Here is a 19,425-nt window from a genome sequence, read left to right on the forward strand (position 1 = left end):
GGGGGGTATGTACCATGTTCACCAAAGTAGAAGTTTGGGTATAGGGTGCAAACCATTTATTGGCTAACGAAACCCAAACTTCTACTTTGTTTATGGCTAGCGTGTCCAATTCGGAGGTTTTCTTTCACTTTCTCTCCCAGAGAAGCAACAGGAAGTGAGAGAAAACCACTACAAAGGTAAAGGGACTCCTCTCTTGATTGTCAGCCGATCAAGAGTCCCCCATTGGAGGATTTCCCCTCTATTCTGCTCTGGTGACAACTCGTATTTTTGGATTTTTCGCCACTTTCAGTCCTGGGGACAATGGAGCGGGTGAATCCCCCTGAGTGTAGACAGTAGTCAAAGTTGGAAACGTTTCCTTCTCTATCCAAAACTAAGAATAACGTTTTGGCTTCACATGCACTTTGTATGAGGAACAACAGTCGGTGTTGTCCACTCTCTAGGTGTTGGGAGGATCGAACTGGTTGCTATGGGCAACAAATCCAGTTAAAATCAGGCGCATTCGGAAATGAGGCGCATATTGTTTTATGGCTCACCAAGTCAAGGCACAAAAGCCGACCCAGATTTCTGTGGCACTGGCTATCCTCCCTATATGTATGACATATACCCTAAAATCTCTACATTCTGCCTCAGCTAAGCTTACCATCTAATGTCCTACACATCAGAGGACTTGCAGGGAGATTATGATTTGTTGGGGTGACATGACCCCACCATCCAGTCCACAGAGACTGCTGGGACCCCTTCCTCTCATAATAAGAAGACATTATTACCTCCTCCTCACTGGACACACATCCTCCAGTCTCACACTCCCACCATGAAATGTATTAGCATTTAAGAATAAAAAAAACCCTTCCTCTGAACTACACAAACATGGCCGCTGTTTTCCTACACTTTGCTCGTCCTAAATAATTTTATAGAAAAAAAACAAATGACAGTCCGGAACCCAAAATAAAAATCAATAATATTAAGAAAACTTGTAAATATTTTAATTGTAAAGCAGATTAATCAGCTTTCAATTGAACTACAAGAAGATGGCCGCGAGTTTTCTAATGGGAGGAAGGAGTCTGTGGAAGGGTTGGCCTCTAGCGGTTGCTCTGAATAGATCAGCCTAGTGGGCGGGGTTTTCCTAATAAGGCGCTGTGCCAGATTCCTCTTCGTCCTCTGGATCCTGAACGCGTTTCCGGGTTGCCCGGTTGTTTCTAGTTGCTATGGAGACGCGCAGAGGGAATGACGAGTAAGGAGGTTGGCGGCCATATTCTTGTAGCCCAATGCAGTATGGCAAAAAGTATCCTCCTGGTGGTGGTGTGAGGCTGGAGAGTGTGTGCCCAGTGAGGAGGAGGTAATAATGTCTTCTTATTATGAGAGAACGGGGTCTCAGCACTCTGGGTGGATGGGGGGGGAGGTCATGTCACCCCCAACAAATCATCTTCCTGCAAGTCCTCTGATGTGTAGAACATTAGATGGTGAGCTCCGCTGGGGATGACGGCGCTGGGGGTGTATTCTACGGAAAGCCGCAACATCTTCTAGAAGACTTTCGATGAAGAATAAAATCTCTTGTGGCTCCATCAGTGTTTCTACAAAGGAGTATTGCCGTTCCCCCTTAATAAAGCGATTCATGAAAGTTAGAAAATTACATCTGAAGGCTGAAATTAAAAATAACTACCATTAAACTGTACAAAGTCTTGTATTATGATGTCATATGTGATGATGTCATATGTTATATCAACCGTAAAAATGGAGTTTCACTTACAATGCTTAGTGATTGTATAACCGGATAGAGTTCTCCTACTTTCACTTTCATCCAGATGGGATTTGGTTTATTGTTCTGTTATTGATTTATTGCATTGCAAGTAAGAGCAGAGGGAATAGAAGGACACCGGGATTTCTACAAGGACGTCATGATGGAGAACCGGCCGCCCCTCACATCACCGGGTAAGAGGAGACTTTCATTTCTTGAGTATTGAGGATCCCCCTAGATACACACATCCTCTGATATAAAGACATAGAAACAATGTATTCAGTCAGTGTGTGTGTTTCCTACAGATGGGTCCAGTAACAGAAATACCCCAGAGAGATGTCCCCGTCCTCTGTATTCCCGGGATTCCACACAGGAACATCAGGAGATCCCTCAGGCCCATCCTCTGTATTCCCGGGATTCCACACAGGAACATCAGGAGATCCTTCAGGCCCGTCCTCTGTATTCCCGGGATTCCACACAGGAACATCAGGAGATCCCTCAGACCCGTCCTCTGTATTCCCGGGATTCCACACAGGAACATCAGGAGATCCCTCAGGTCCGTCCTCTGTATTCCCGGGATTCCACACAGGAACATCGGGAGATCCCTCAGACCCGTCCTCTGTATTCCCGGGATTCCACACAGGAACATCATGAGATCCCTCAGGTCCATCCTCTGTATTCCCGGGATTCCACACAGGAACATCAGGAGATCCTTCAGGCCCGTCCTCTGTATTCCCGGGATTCCACACAGGAACATCAGGAGATCCCTCAGACCCGTCCTCTGTATTAGCGGGATTCCACACAGGAGCATCATGAGATCCCTCAGGTCCGTCCTCTGTATTCCCCGGATTCCAAACAGGAACATCAGGAGATCCCTCAGAAACATTAGGAGATCCTCACGGACATCAGGAGATTCCTCAGGAGGGTCAGGTAGCAAGCACTGAGAATCTCGACAAAACTTTTTATCATTTAAATATTTATTTAGACAATCCGACTAAATAAATGTTTGTTATGTAAATAAAGAGTGAACATCCCATTAAAGTAGAAGCAAAAGGGAAAGCAGAAGAGATGTCTGTCTGTTCATTTTGTTGCGATTTTGCGGGCGCACGCAATTTTAAAGTTTGACATGTTTGTCAAACATTTGGGTGACGGGAGGACGCTAGTCGGTGTTCTCCCGTTACCCTTAGGAGACCTATGGGGAAAAACACTGACCCCATAGTTCTCCTTTAAGGTAAGTGCTTTCATTAACATTGGGGGGAGGGGGGAAAAATTAGACTTTAATGTATATAGCTGTGTTTTGCTACATTATTGTTTGGCAAATAAAAATTGCACTCAACACTGGATAGCCAGAGCCCCACGGGTTAGCTAAAGAGACAGCAGAACAGAAGCTGCCTGCTTTGAGACGGGATATGTCTGACTGAAAACTCCAACTAAACCATCTTATGAGGACTGAATCCCTCCTTGGACTCGCTCTGTCATTGTACGTGGCCTACCACTTCCTGTCTGAGTTGCTGTTGTTCCCAGTTGCTTCCACTTTGTTATAATCCCAGTAACAGGTGACAGCGGAATATTTAGTAGTCAGGAAATGTCACGGATGGACTTATTGCACAGGTGACAACCTATCACGGCACCACGCTTGTAGTCACTGAGCTCCTGAGAGCGACCCATTCTCTCACAAATGTCTGTAGAAGCATACGAATGCCGAGGTGCCTGATTGTATACACCTGTGGCCATGGAGGGGATTGGAACACCTGAATCCAATGACTTGGTGGGGGTGGAGCCCAATACTTTTGGCAATATCGTGTACTTGTTGCCAGTGCTATTTCTTTCAGCTAAAAGCTGTTTGCCTTCAGACTGTCTCTCTCCAACCAACACTCTGTATGGCCACAACATGTCTGGTGTTTATAAGGCCTCATTCACACAGGAATTGGCCGGCACGTACATCTCTGTGCTGCGTGCAGGGCCCTATCGGGCAGCTCCTGGGAAAGACAGGTGCTGATTACTACGCAGCCCCCGTCCTTCTCTATGGGAGTACGCGGCTGTATGCCCCCCTACGCTCACCCGCCCTGCACGTCCTAGGGCCAGTATTTTTGGGTATCTCTAAACTGATGACCTGTGCGGGCTTTTAAAGCGGCGTCTATGGACTTTTCGGGGTTTTGTTGCCGTTTCACGGACGCACACAATTTTTAACCTGGGCATGTCGGGTATCTATTTACTCGTTGTCACCTCATCTTTTATATTTTATTTTAAAAATGGGTATTTTATTGTGTTTTGGGGCATTTAAGTGCATTTTTTCACTAAATTGTGGAGTTTGATAAGGAGTTGTGCTAATATTGTGCATAACATAAAAATTTGCAACTGCCGCCATTTTGTTCTGCAGGGTCTCGGCTTTCAGAAAATATATCATGTTTGGGGGGTTTTAAGTAATTTTCAGGCCTAAAATGCGGAATATCACATGGGTGCAAAAAATGAAAAGAAGGCCTCGGTCATGAAGGGTTTAAGAATTCACGCGCACACTAGAAGGCTCTTCCTTCCAAATCAATTTATTGCATGTGATAAACCCGAGGTTTCGGTTCATTTTTCGAAGCACAGACCCGGGATTACCAAACATCGCCTGTATGAGTCCTTTGAGGTTCACTAAGACGGGTAAAATGGTTTCCAGGGAGAAAGCGTCCCATCATTCGTATTTCTAAGGTCCACCATATTTGAACCCCAAAACCACTTCATTCCTGTGGGAATCCATAGGCCTACTTGACACTGGTTACACTCTGAACATGCGTATGGTGAGTTGTCCACCAAATCCCCCCCAATTTTTTTTCTGGTCAACCATTTCCCTCATTCCAAAGACTACTGCACCAGCGCATCATTTCACCTGCATGAGCTTCCTCATGAATAAGTTTAGAATGTTAAGAAGAAAAACTCTACCCACATGCCAAACGTTAAGGCTTTCACCGTATGGGTTGACTCGTGGCAAATGTATTGTTTATTATGTCAAAGTTCTGTTCACGAAAAAAGCTTCTCTCCTTCGTGAGCTCTATTGTGCTTATTAAGCAAATGTTTGAAAGGAAAACACTTCCCGCACTCTGAACATGAATAAGGTTTCTCCCCTGTATGAGTCATCTTATGACAGGCAAGGCTTTTGGTCTGGGAAAAAGATTTACCGCATTCCGAACACAAATACGGCTTCAGCCCCGTGTGAGTCCTCTGATGCACGATGAGGGCGTTACGCCAGGTGAAACATTTCCCGCATTCCGAACAGGAATAAGGCTTCTCCCCCGTGTGAGTCAACTGATGCGAGGTAAGGTGGACTTTCTGGTTAAAACACTTTCCGCATTCTGAGCAGGCAAATGGCCTCTCGCCCGTGTGAGTCCTCTGATGGTATCTAAGATGGTCTCGCTGGGAAAAGCACTTCCCACACTCCGAACACGTGTGTTCCCCCGTATGCAGTTTTTCGTGTTTGACAAGGTACGACTTGATGGGGAACTTCTTATCGCACTGCGAACAGGAATATGGATTCTCCCCTTTGTGGCTTATCTGGTGTACAGTTAGATTGTATCTCCGGGTGAAAGACTTCCCACATTCGGAACATACAAATGGCTTTTGTCCTTTGTGACCGATCTGGTGGGGGGGTGACTTGGTTCTCTGGTGAAGACGTTCACCACGCTCATGGGTGGTACCACCATGACCAACAAAACTCTCTCCATCGGTAGGGGGATCGGATAATCCATCAGCATCATCAGCACTGTGCGGTTCTGGAGGGAGATCAGGGGTAATGGGGTTTGCTTCGGAAGACTTGGATGTCATCTCATCCTCTTCTATTGTATTATCTGGAGAGGTATCAGGATGTTCCTCAAAGTTGTACCTTCTGTAACGTCCATCTGAAGGGAATAGAAGGATAAAGCAGAATATAAAAACAAAGGTTATTCCAGTTATGGTCACCAAAAGCGCCCTGGACTCACGTTGTACTGATCCAAAGGGTGGCGCTTAGGTCATCTCCACTCTCTGCATCATCGAGGACCACCCACCTCCAGAGAAGAAGAGAAAGTGGACCGTTCACATCCCGTAACCTAACCAGCCTCAAGACATCAAAACAGCTCCTGTATATGAACTATATCTATGCGGTCACATATTTGCCAGTTGCAATTATCTCCTCGTAGATCCATTGTAATGGTTCAAAATGTTTATAAAAACTAGGGATGCACCGATACTCGTACTCGCCCAAATGCTCCGATACCGGAACCTCCAGTCAGCGGAAGATTATCTCTGACCGACAGTGCCACAGGGGAAAATGGAGCCGGCTTCCTGGGCAATCAGCATCGAGCCGGCCGAACTTCGAGATCTGAGATTTCCTCTATTGATGTTTATGACTCACCTGTGCCGATTTCTACAGAAATGTCCTCCTCTTTGATCCTCACATGTCCATCTTCCTCCTCAGCTTTGATGTCTCTCTGAGTGTCTCCGCTGCCCCCGGGATCTGTGAATAAAGATGAGAGTGAAGCCCCCTGTACTGAGATGTATGAGAGACCCCAGAGAGTGTGTGTGGGGGGGAGACTGATAACGTCTCTTGGCTGGTAACACACAATGGCATGATGTGAGGAGGAGAGCCTGAGTCTAATAGAGGCTGATGGCTCCTGACTCCCCCCACTAGACACATTCCGTCCCCCCCATTACTGTCTACTGACAGAGGAGGGGGGAGAAGAAGAGATTGTTGTAGTGACTGAACAAGGAGAATCTGGGACTCTTTTTCTGGATTTAGTGTTTATTCCTCACTTGTGCTGATCTCTGGAGGGATTTCCTCTTCAATACACGGCTCATCGCCAGTCATGTAGGTCTCTTCCTTTTTAACAATAATCAGACCTTCAACCTATAGAAGATACAACGCTTTATATTTTAACAGTGAATTGTTCAGATAACAGAATAATATCAGTTTAAATCAATGCACTCAGTCCCACCTACCTGATCCTCCTGAGGGATCTCATGATGTTCCTGTGTGGAATCCCGGGAATACAGAGGACGGGCCTGAGGGATCTCATGATGTTCCTGTGTGGAATCCCGGGAATACAGAGGACGGGCCTGAGGGATCTCCTCATGTTCCTGTGTGGAATCCCGGGAATACAGAGGACGGGTCTGAGGGATCTCCTGATATTCCTGTGTGGAATCCCGGGAATACAGAGGACGGGCCTGAGGGATCTCCTGATGTTCCTGTGTGGAATCCCGGGAATACAGAGGACGGGGACATCTCTCTGCGGTATTTCTGTTCCTGGATCCATCTGTAGGAAACACACACACTGACTGAATACATTGTTTCTATGTCTTTATATCAGAGGATGTGTGTGTCTAGGGGGATCCTCAATACTCAAGAAATGAAAGTCTCCTCTTACCCGGTGATGTGAGGGGCGGCCGGGTCTCCATCATGACGTCCTTGTAGAGATCCCTGTATCCTTCTATAGACTCCCACTACTCCATATGTCTGCATCAATGCTTGAAGAGTAAGCTGGTTTGTAAACCTCAAACTGCAATATATGTTCCTTGTTAGCCCAATAACGCTGCAGAACAACTGATTGGCTCCTCATGCTGCTTCTCCCTCTCCCAGTCTGTGCTCGGCTGTACATGGACATCCAGAGGGTGACACTAGGTCAGATTTAGGTACTTACACTGCTTGCATTAAAAAAGAAGTGCATGAAATGATTTATTAATGAATACAGAGCGGAATTTTCTGTTGTTTAAATCTGCTTTTTACAAAAGTAGCATTATGCTTTGCTTCGATAATGTTTATATGAACAGCTCATCTCCCGGGTTGGGGCTCAGCAGAGAATACACCCCCAGCGCCCAGTGGAGCTTACCATTTAATCTCCTACACATCAGAGGACTTGCAGAAAGATGATGATTTGTTAAGGTGACATGAGCCCCCTCATCCAGTGCACGGAGAGTGATGGGACCACCTTCTCTCCTCCTCCCCTCATAATAAGAAGACATTATTACCTCCTTCTCACTGGTGGGCACCCACTCTCCATACTCACACCCCTACCAGGAAGTTTCTGTAACTGTAAGAAGAAGTCCTCTTAAACATCTGCTGCAGGCTTCAAGAAAATGGCTGCCACCTTACCTACACTAAACTCTTTCACTTGTTTTCATATATAAAACAAATGCACATCTGCATAATTCAATGCAATAATCAGTGTCAATAATTACGTGTTGTTGTTATCAGTAATCATTACGTTACGTCGTTTTATGGCTGAGCTACAAGAAAATGGCAGCTTTCCTTCTGAAGGGCAAAAAGCGTTTGGTGAAGCTTTGACCTCTAGAGGTTGCTGTGAGCGCGCACAGCCCAGTGGGCGGGGTTTTCCTTATAAGGCAGGGACGGATACCTGGCCTGGGCTCTGCTCTGCGTTTCTCGGCCGCTGAGGCTGTGCCTGGTTGCTATGGTGACGCCTGGGAAGATGGAAGCGTGAGGGAGTTTGGCGGTCGTTGTGTTGCTGCAAACGGCATTAAAACGACGTTGTGTTTTCTAGGAGCTGCTGGTGAGTAAGTGTTCCCAGTGAGGAGGAGTAATAATGTCTTCCTATTATGAGAGACGGGGTCTCTGCAGCGATGGAGGGAGTGGGGACCATGTCACCACAGGCTGGGTTCGTACCTAGGCCACAACGTTTTTGCAAATTTTTACACGCTGTTTATGCGCACGAATCAAGTCGCACGTTTTTGTGAGAGAATTCTAGCCTATCGATGCTAATGGGCAGACGTACGTTAAACGCGCGCATAAAACACAGCAAACGCACATTTTTAATCGTTTCCAATCGAGTCTATGGGGCCCAAATGAGCCGTAATATGACAAAAAAGAAAACCTCTGGTACTTTTTCCAGGGAAAGGTGTTTTAGCTACAATACCCTCAGTGTGAACCAGGCCTACATCATCTTTCTGCAAGTCCCCTGATGTGTGGAGTTGACGACACTGGGGATGTCCACCAACGTATAGAAATACACCTATTAGTGAGAATGGAAGCGACTTCCTCTCTGGTGGTGATGGCGTGAGGAGTCACAGGCCATTGCCATTACTCCCAGTCTTAGACCGTCTCAGCTTTTATTAACGTGGTTTACACCATTGTGAGACTTACGAATTAGTGTTAAGCTTCTACTAGCACTGTCCCCAGCCTTGCCTTCTTTAGGGGTCCTAAAAGTGCCAAGACCTTTCTGGTACATGCAGTGTTTCAAGTTCTTTACTGAAACGGGGAGAACCCTGATTCACTGTTCACTCCTCCCAAAGGTTTCAAGGCTTGTTCCTATCTGAGTATGGCTTTTTTTAAAGTAGACTGCCCCCTCTGTGGATGTGGCAGTATCCCATCTTAACAAAGCTTTGACGACCCCTGTAGAGGATGCACCTGTATTTAATTACCACATTGACAAGCGATTGGAGGTCCTTTTAAAAAAAGCTATTCCCCTTGGCAGGCCCTCCTTTGTAACCTGCCTTGGCACTTGTCTGTCAAGCTCTTACTGCCTGAGCTAAGGTCATGAAAAGGGATCCGGTTTCTCTTCAAGATGATCCTTTACTTATTGAGTATTTGGAGCTCATGTCTGCAGCCTTGAGCTACTGCATTGAATAGTTGTTAGAAGTCTCCCATCTCATCTTCTCTGAGAACCTCCTGTCTGCAAACACCTGGAGGATTCTGTGGTTAAAGTGTTGGGCTGTGGAACCGCCATGCATGTCTTTGGAGGTGAAGTGTCTCTTAGGAGCTGCTCTGAACACCCTTCAAAACGATGTCCCTTTGGACAAGAGTAACCATCTGCCTTAGTAAAGGAAGACTAGGGCTCACAGTGTAGCAACAGGTAATATGGGACCACTAGCCATTCCCAGCAGTTCAAACTATATCCTGACCGTAGTGGACTATTCTATCCGGTACCAAGAGGCTCTGGCGTTATTGTCCTGCAGGATGAACAAGGTTGTTTATGTTTTGCTTAATGGAAAAGGATTTCTTGCAGAGCTCCTCAGTGATCACAGCCCACACTTTGTGTCTGACCTGAACCATGCACTCTATCAGAAAATACATATGATGCATATTGTGGCTAATCCTTTCTGCTCACAAACAGTCTGTGTGACCAATTAAATGGAACCTTGAAACACATGTGGAGAACATTTGTGGAGTTGCAGGCAGCAGACTGGAAAAGGTATTTGCCTCACCTGCTGTTTGCCTACAGAGAGATGTCTAAAGGTGGCCATACACTCTACAACCATCGCAAGACTTTAGTCTTGCGATGGTTGTAAAGGGATTAAAAAAACGTACGATCTGCCTAATCTTGGACAGGCAGATTGCACTCTGGATCATCGCAAGCTCACCCCCCTGAGGGGCGGGCTTCCGATGACCGCAATGCTGAACGGGCACGCCGGCCCGTTCAGCATTTATCTTCCGAGCACCGTTCTAACCAGCCGAGAATCGTACGATTCCCGGCTGGTTTTCGAACATGCTGGTTCGACAGAAGACGTGCGACCGTACAGTAGAAACGGTCGCACGTCTCCGTTCACACTGCTCGATTATCGTACGAAAAACCGATCGCATACGATTATCGTGCAGTGTATGGGCACCTTTAAAGTGACATTAAACCCTCAGATTTTTTAACATAAAACAATATAACAATGTAATGTGCGCCTTACTGTAATCCATGGTAGTTTCCCTTCTCTTTGCTGCTTTTCCTTTTAAATCTGTATCTGTTCTCATGCTCTGCAGAACTTCTGTTTTGCAGCAGACTGCCTTGTCTCAGGAATGGATATACGGTGTCTGTGTATTAGTTTCTATAGGCTTGTAACCTGAGCCAGCACTACAGGAAGAGGCCCTGAGCTGAAAAGGGAAGTTCTCCCCAAGCATGAGAAGACATGAGGATTTAAAAGGAAGAGCAGCAAAGAGAAGGGAAACTACCATGGATTACAGTAAGGCGCACATTACAGTATTGGTTTATGTTAAAAAATCTGAGGGTTTATTGTCACTTTAAGGTGCCCATACACCTTACGATTATCGTACGATAATCGTATGCGATCGACTTTTCGAACGACAATCGTATGTGTAAATAGAGTGCCCGAACCGACATTACTGTACAATCGTACGACTTTTGACGGTCAAGCATGTTTGAAAACTTTGCTCAATCGTACGATTGTCGTAAGGTTGCTGGCGTTTCCGTCCGTCAAATGTCGTACGATCTACAATGCGCATGCGCGAACGAAAATACGACAAATCAATTACCGCATTTCGTCCAGGTGCTTTTCGTTAATTACGGCTAAATTAATCTTGCGATCATCGGGGCAGGATGGGGCTGCCGTACGAAAATCGTACGACTATTCGATCATCGGATGAAACGTTTCGTCCGATAATTGTAAGGTGTATGGGCACCTTTTAGGGTTTGTTGAGCTCCCGCAGTGCATTGGCTATATCTGGTCATCTTCCTGATAATGGTGGAATTAATAAAATACTGTTCTTGTAGTTCGTTGAGGGACACGGCTCCCGCCCCACTGTGGTTATTCTTTTGGTACTGTTTTTCCACCAAACTGAGGAATGCTGGGAGCAGGATTGGTTATACTGGGCTGGCCACATTTTTCTTTATTTTCTAGTGTTGAAATCCTCTAGTATTAGTATAACCCAACAGTATCTGTATGCCAGCCTAGAATAACTACGAGGGGTAGATTTTACGGCAAGTACAAAACCCTTTTTTTCCTGCATTGTTTTGACTTGACTGGTGCTTAGGTAATACATGTGAGGGGTATTAAGTCCTGCAGGGTTATTCACATAAGGGTGAAGAGTTTGGAGAAGTGAACAATCTAGGACAACATAGCTGAACCAGAAAGTGAGCTGAATTGGAGAATTTTTCCAGTTCGGCTATGTTGTCCTAGATTGTTCACTTCTCCAAACTCTTCACCCTTTTGTGAATAACCCTGCAGGAGTAGTGTGAGCCCAGGCTCTATGATGATTTGCCCCCCAGGGGCCTGTCATGGATGCCCTGGGCTTACAAGAAATAAGTTAGACCTAGAAGAGAAGCCGAGAGTGGCGAGTCTGCTGACCACACTAGAGAGTATGCGAGTATTGCAGGAGAGTCATCTCCCAGCTTCTTATGTGTTCAATACTCCAATAACGAGATGTCCCCGCCCTATTTTCTGGTTTTGTTGCTGTCCACTTGGGAGTTTTTGATGTCCCCTCTACCTTTTGAGTGTTCTGGCCCTTCTTGGTACATTTTTCATGATATAAAAGAACTATGGACACAGCTGGTGAAAATGGACACAGCCGGTGTGAAGGCCTGGAAAGTCAGCAAAGAGATCTCGCCAATAGAGTCCTCGAGAGTTAAATAAAACCGGCAGATGGTACAAGTCTCCTGCATCAACCAAAACCTGAAATACCATTTTTTTTTTTAGCCCAGTAGTTAACATTTTGGGGTTTTGGTAATGTAAGTCAGGAGTTATGTTTAAAAGGGAAAGCGTAACTATATCTAAACAGTTAAAATTACATAACTTGTGAGCTAGATTCAGCCTAAAAAAGGTATTAGGTTTGGACAATTTTCCAATCCAGCTAATTTATTACCTGAAGAAACTTTGACTACAGAAAAGATTTTTGTTATTGCATAAAGGAACTCAATGGAGTTGTTCACCATGTTACAATTACAGACTCCCAATGGATTGCTCCTCAATATGTCTTCATACCCCCTTGGCCAGCCTAAAAATCATCATCATCACCACCAGTCTGATTAGGTATTTGTATTACTTAAAAAGATGTCCATAGCTTGGTTTTTCTATACACATATGGAAAGTGAGGAACAGAACAGCAGGAAAGAAATATGGATTTTCTCATATTTATTTATTTAAAAATGTCAAATCACAGATACATAAGCCGGCTACAACGAGTGAGATTCTTGCTGTTTATGTGCAATCAAAACATGGAATCAGAAAAAAATGGAGAAGCCAAGCTTGAATTGAGGTGGGGGGGGCATCTATTGTCTGCCACATACAATGCTGTTATAACACCTCTCTCTGGGAAGGTTATTAACACCTCCTAGACTCCAATTATGCAAATGCAATCAACACCTGGTTCTATTCTATTTATTCGCAGATAATTTTTGTACAAGTCATTCTGAATTGAGAAAGCTGGTTGGATGACCAGTGAAACGTCTTCAAGAAAAATACAGCAAGTCCAGTTGCCTTGTCTTATTTTTTACAGATATACCATGACCTGGAGGAATGAGAACCTTCGCAGACATGGAATCAATGTACAGTTACTGACACAGTGCGTCAAATTACTTTCTCCACTTTGCCCATAGGTTCAGTAACCCAGAGAATCTCATTTTCAATTCTGTTTAAAATTATTCCGAGGCCATACTCCAACATTTGTTTCCCATGCCGTCAAGGTGTATAGATACCCCCAGTTAAGAACCCGTGCAATAACTGAAACTGTATTAGTATACCAACAACACACACTGCGATACCAGTCTATCTGTAAGACTATACCTGGCCGTGCAGGTGCTTCTGCGCATGTGAGTAGGCCTGTCTTTCGCATGTACAGGAAACATGCGCGCACAACGGAGCGTGTGAGCAAAGACGCGCTAACGTGGCGCACAGGAAATGATGCCGCTTCCTTGAATAGATGGCCCTATTTAAACCTGCCAGTCCTATGGATCATTGCTGGATGGTCTTTCAGCTCGTGTGTGTTTTCCTCTGCTTCTGCCTGTTCCAGTGTTCTGTAGCCTTGACCCGGATCTCCTTTTGACGACGCCTGACTGGTGCCTGCCCCTGACCTCTGCTTGCTCCTAGACTATTCTCCTGCCTGCCGCCTTGTACTTCTCTGCCTGATCAGTGTTGACCCTGGCCTTCCTGCTCTACCAGCATTCCTCGTTGTCCTTCCAGCTGCATCCACACTTGCTTCCTTGAAGACCAGCTTCGGGACATACCCAGGCACAGTGCCCTACACTCTCTGGCACCGGTGCTGCTCTCTGTCCTCTCACTCCCTGTCTCCACTCTCAGGGGTGTGGGACAAGAGTTGCAAAGGAGGCCTCCTCAACTACTCGGTTCTCTACCAGGTACATGATACTATCTGGTATACTAAACATGTGTACTGCAAATAAATCTTTTCTTTAATCAAAAATATATATATTTACTATAGATCAGTGTCTCTGTTTATTTTAGAAGAAAAAAACCATAGAGACAGAGTACAAACAAAAGGAAAGAAGGATGATGCCAAGGTCTCGGCTCAATGGAATAGGCTTCTGTGTCAAGCATACGCAAAAAAACAATCTTAGATCTAATAACAACTACAGAAAGGGTTCCGATAAATCTCTAGTATACCAAATCTGATTATATTTTAATATTACACCTTGCACTTAGGTATTTTTTACGAAACAAAATACATTTTATTTGAAAAAAAATATGCCCAGCCTTCCAGGATTCGCATCAAGTAGTACTCAAGCTAGAACGATTCATAGTGGTGGATAAAGTATGGAAAAGTTACAACATCTGTGTGGTCTCCTGCGGTTTCCTGATTGAGGTGATATCCCAACTTCAGTGTCACCAGGGCAAGAAAATAGGAAATCGCTCCAGCGACGACACAGGAAAACAGAAATTTGATGGATCTACTAACTGTATACAACATTACCGAAACACTGCGATTTGACCTTTGTGGAGAGAATCTGTCTTAGTTACGATCTTGAAGACAGCAGTAAAGATCTGACGTGAAAATGTGTCCACTCTGCCAAAGAGAAAAGGTTTTGACTGGCATTTCACTTAAATACTTTTACTTCAGTGCCGTGGAACACTGCCTGCCGTAGTAAATACGCACTCATTTGTGGTATTATGGCAGGAGCACATCGGTATTTTTTTTTTTTTAGTAGCTGATCAAGCTACACAAATGGAACCTTATGGTGTAAGCCACACCAGTGTGTAGTTGTGGTTTATTGCACAAGTTTGGATCACTATACCATTAAGTGCCACTACATTCCTCTGAGTGTCAAACGGCTGCTACTCGATTATTGCTCTGATTAACCCCCAGCATGGCCGACCTCCTAAAATTGCCCTATGCTCCCATCACGTGCTAGTCTGACACAAGTATACAAAAGCACTTTGGCCCATGAATGGAGAAGACAGGGTACTCTCATTTTATTCTATTTGATAGGAGTATAAAGGTCCATTATAGAGGGTGGAATGATTTTCAAACTAAGCGCTAAATGTGAAAACAAAAATAGAAAATTCACCATGTCCTACTTTTTAAAATTTGTCATCAATCTCGGGGGCAGACGTCTTTTGTTCTCACTGCATTCTAAAAGGGCTCTTTATTGTATGCCATGTGAAGTACAGGCCCCAAGCCACCAAGCAGTAAAGCCATTTGGCACCTGGGTCTTGAACAGCCATATTGGTCTCTGAACAAGCTTGGCACATGTGCAAAAATACCAGAGCACTGCTAGAACACCGCAAGCTGTAAACAATGCCCCGGCCCTGGCCAGGCTGCAAAAGCAAGAGCACACGGATGTTCAGGCATAGATGAGTTGCTGCCTTGGCCATTTTGAAGAGGGGAGGTAGGATGTTCTATTGTTTCAGTACTAAAGTTACCCTTTTGCGCTAAGGTATATTGTGCCATTGCGAGTGGAACAAGTGTGGAGCCTTTAAGCAGTTTTTTTTTTTTTCAAACTCTAATACTTGTGCGCTGTGTAGTAGTCCTTTCCTTTTCTGTCCCTTCATAGCAAGGGAATATGGATCTTTATTACACAGCAGTGTTTTTTCAACATGCTTTATCAGGTGACCAATGGCAGTAGACACCTGATGGGAGACCAACAATTCAGCTCAGAGCATCTTCACTGTGTAATAGTTCTTTCCGTTTCTGTCCCTTCATAGGAAGGGAATATGGATCTTTATTACACAGTAGTGTTTTTTCAACATGCATGATCAGGTGATCAATTGCTAATGGCAGTAGACACCTGAGCAGCTTCACTGTGACCATGGCCATTAGTAGCAGCCTGACTATAGACAGTGCTTGCTCGTCATAAAGCGGCACGGTTGAGCGTAGGTATACCAGTATTTCAACATATGTTCATGCAATAAAGAGCGTCGGGCATGAAGGGGCATCCCTAATGAAGAGGTTGGGGCATGAAGGACATTGGGGCATCCACCAATGAAGAGGTTGGGGCATGAAGGACATTGGGGCATCCACCAATGAAGAGGTCGGGGCATGAAAGACATTGGGGCATCCCCAATGAAGAGGTTGGGACATCCCTGCCGTGGAAGCCGATGGCAAATCAGACATTAAGTTTCCCAGCTACATACGGGATTAAGTAAGGAGAAACAGTAACACTGAGAAGAATTGTTTACTTATCGTGTGTCTTCTGAAGAAGAAGTCTAGCAAGTATGATTTTACAGGCCAACAGAAGGACATGACCAAAGAACATGATCTAGAGACCCAACATGTCTATTGCACCTCCAACACCTTGTAGACCCTTCAAAATGAATGGCAGAAAAGTGGAGCAGGCTACCAGCGCACTAGAATCTCATACTGACAGACCTTTTGTTCCAATTCATACATAACTCTATTAAATTATACTATATATATATATAATCATTTCCCGGAGTTCAGCTTTACGGTATCACCACCGTTTGGATCATCTGATACGAGAGAAGATGTGCTCTCTTGTGAATTCGAAGATGTGCATTCAGATTGGATTTCCTGTTAAACCGTTTCCCACATTCGTGGCAGCAGTAGGGAAGGTCGCCGGTGTGAATGATCTCGTGGGCGGCCAGATTCGATTTCAAGGCAAAACATTTCCCACATACGGAACATGAATACGGCTTCTCCCCCGTGTGAAGCCTCTCGTGCCTCGTCAAGGAAGATTTGTGAAAGAAGCATTCGCCGCATTTGGAACATTTATATGGGTATTTCCCTGTGTGGATTTGTTCGTGCCTGATGAGATAAGACTTGATCGGGTAACTTTTGCCACATTCGGAACAAATGAACGGCTTCTCCGCCGAGTGAGTTTTCTGATGGGCGGCAAAATTCGATACTTTGGCAAAGCTTTTCCCGCATTCAGGGCACGAATAAGGCCTCTCCCCTGTGTGAGTTCTCTGGTGCTCAATGAGATGGATTCTCTGAGTGAAACACTTTCCACATTCGGAACATGAGAATGGCTTCTTTCCTGTGTGACACATCTGATGCGAGATGAGATGGCCCTTCTTGGAAAAACATTTTCCGCAGTCCGAACATGGATATGGCTTCTCCCCTGCGTGACCTCTCTTTTTCGAGGCAGCTTTTGCTCCCTGACCAGAAGACTTGCTACGCTTGTGGGTGGTATGAGGTGCCTCACCAGGTAAACTTCCTCCATGTGTCGAAGGGTCTTCTGTACAACTATCTGAACAGATAATGGGAGTTTCATCTGTGTACTTTTTATATCGTCCATCTGGTGGGGGGAAAAAAATGTAGTTAGGACATACTGGAACTATACTGCCACAACAAATCCACACCAACGTTTATAAGTTTGTCTTATACCATCTACTCCATCTTGGAAAAAAAGTACAAGATACAAAAAAACAGACATCCCACCGACATAATGTCATAACATTGTACTATCCAAGCCATGCTGCCTCCTCGTTCCGCTAACTGCAGCTTAGTAGCTCATCATTTAATCACCTGATCATACGTTCCTGACCTGTGAAGCATGCCTGCTCCTCTTTGCTCTACTCTGTTGGCCGCTGCCTTTTGATCATGAACAGCTACTTCCTCTTGGTATTCCATGTATGTTCGGGACCTTTGCAGGTGGTCAGCTGTTTTCCAGTTCTATGACCCCTTTCTTGTTTTCTGTTGCATCTTCATGCTTCCTTACATGCCCTCTCCCCCGCCCCCCCACTTCTTGGACACCTTTCTTGCAGCTTCTGTTGTGTGGCACTCTTTCCAAATGGTGGCTAGATTGAGTAGATGCTTTGGCTATGGTACAACTGTAACCCACATAGCTAAAGAGCACACTGCGATGCATCATCATATAGAGAGTTGGTATTCCCTGGCAGCGTTGTTACTATAGTTGCCATCCGCTGTTGGCTGAATGTTAAAGAAACTTAGACTGCTTCAGAAGTGCTACTGGATAAATGGCCTCCTCAGTTGTACAGCAGCATTTATATCTGACCAAAAGTTTATGGACACCTGACCATCACACCTAGACAAGCTTGCTGAACATCCCATTCAAACCATGAGCATTCATATTGAGATCTTTAATAGCTTCCGCTCTCCTGGGAAAGATTTCCACAAACTTTTGGAGTGCATCTAGGAAGCCAATTGTCACGATCTGGATCAGGCTTGGAGTCCAGTAGCTGAAACAGCAGGCAGAAGCGTAGTCAAACAGGCCGGGTTCGTTACACGAGCAGACGGTAGTAGTATGGGAGCAGGCAGAAGCGTAGTTCGTGATCAAGCCGAGGTCAGCAGCCAAAGGTATCAGGTATGAAGTAGAAGACGATGAGAGTAGTCTGTGAATCAGCAGCCAAAGGTCGCTACACGGGTAGCAGTATGAGCGGATTGTATCACAGGAGGAGCAAGGAAGCAAGATATTGGCAGGAGCACAGTAATCTGGCAAACATGGAAGTACAGAGATGTGGCTTAAATAGGAAGTTCAAGGGAGGAGCAAGGAGTTCAGCAGAAATGAGGTTTAACTGAGGATTACACAGGAGATCAGGCAAGGAGCTATCCAAGGTTCTAAGGTGGCTCAGCAGGTAGAACCACCACCAGCTACAGCAGAAGCCCTGGGTTCAGATCCGGTTCCTGACACCAATTTAATCAGAAGAGAATTTATAAGGCAAAACACCGCATGCTGAATGAGCAGACCTGGCGAGCATTCAACTTTCAAGGTATTCAGAAGGGTGGAGTAGTTTTTGTACATTAGACTCATCAAACCAAGTCTTTATGGAGCTGGCTTTGTGAACAGGGGATAGTCATGCCGGGACAGAAAAGGCCTTCACCAAACTTACCACAATTGATCACTATGATTGGCTGTCATAATAGTCACATGGTTGGAAACCAATCAGAATGGCTTCCAATAAATAGTGCCAGACCAGCGCTGTCAGTAGCTGTGTGGTCTCAGAACTAGAATCCTCCACTGCTGCAGTGCCAAACAAAAGGTTCACTTGAATGTTGAGCAGCTGCTTTTCTTTACCTTCCTCTGCGGCTCCCTTTTGCCAAGCTAGAGAAGTGATGACATACCTTGAACTGGGAGAATGCAACTTACTCTCCTTCTAAAAGAGGCTGATGGCTCCTGACTCCCCCACTGGGCACATACTGTCTCCCCAGCTTTGATGTCTGTGAGAAGAGAGTGAAGCCCTCTGAGATGTATGAGAGACCCCAGAGAGTGTGTGTGGGGGGAGACTGGTCACGTCTCTTGGCTGGTAACACACAATGACCTGATGTGAGGTGCTCCTCTGCATGCAATTAAGTGTTAAGGAAGTAGAAGAGGTGCTTGCAATGAGTGGAGAAGGAGAAACTGTGAATCCTTTCTGTATTTAGTGTTTTTTTTACTCACCCGTGCCAATTTCTACAGGAATTTCCTCCTCTTTAATCCTTACATGTCCTTCTTCCTCCTCTTCATCTTGATTGTCTGTCTCTCTGTTGTCTGCAAATAAAAGATGTGAGTGAAGCTGTACCCTGTACTGAGATTAAAGGACGCAGAAAGCGGCTAGAAACACACGATGACATGATGTGAGAAGAGCCG

At 45.2% G+C, this 19,425-nt stretch overlaps 1 protein-coding gene across 1 annotated transcript in view; it reads right to left on the bottom strand.

Annotated features, from left to right (window-relative positions):
* The window catches only part of LOC108796626 (zinc finger protein 208-like), a 129,685-nt gene that overhangs the window by 56,101 nt on the left and 54,159 nt on the right, over window positions 1–19,425 (bottom strand). Inside the window, exons 4-7 of the mRNA XM_018568126.1 lie at window positions 16,323–16,956; window positions 14,349–14,441; window positions 9,685–9,741; window positions 4,750–5,375 (exon numbers count right to left, since the gene is read on the bottom strand). Coding sequence (XP_018423628.1) covers window positions 4,750–5,375; window positions 9,685–9,741; window positions 14,349–14,441; window positions 16,323–16,956 — 1,410 coding nt within the window. The remainder of the gene's footprint in view (window positions 1–4,749; window positions 5,376–9,684; window positions 9,742–14,348; window positions 14,442–16,322; window positions 16,957–19,425) is intronic.

The sequence above is a fragment of the Nanorana parkeri genome, unplaced genomic scaffold (genome assembly GCF_000935625.1).
Source record: "Nanorana parkeri isolate BGI_ZX_2015 unplaced genomic scaffold, ASM93562v1 scaffold1142, whole genome shotgun sequence".
In the NCBI taxonomy this organism is placed as follows: Eukaryota; Metazoa; Chordata; class Amphibia; order Anura; family Dicroglossidae; genus Nanorana; species Nanorana parkeri.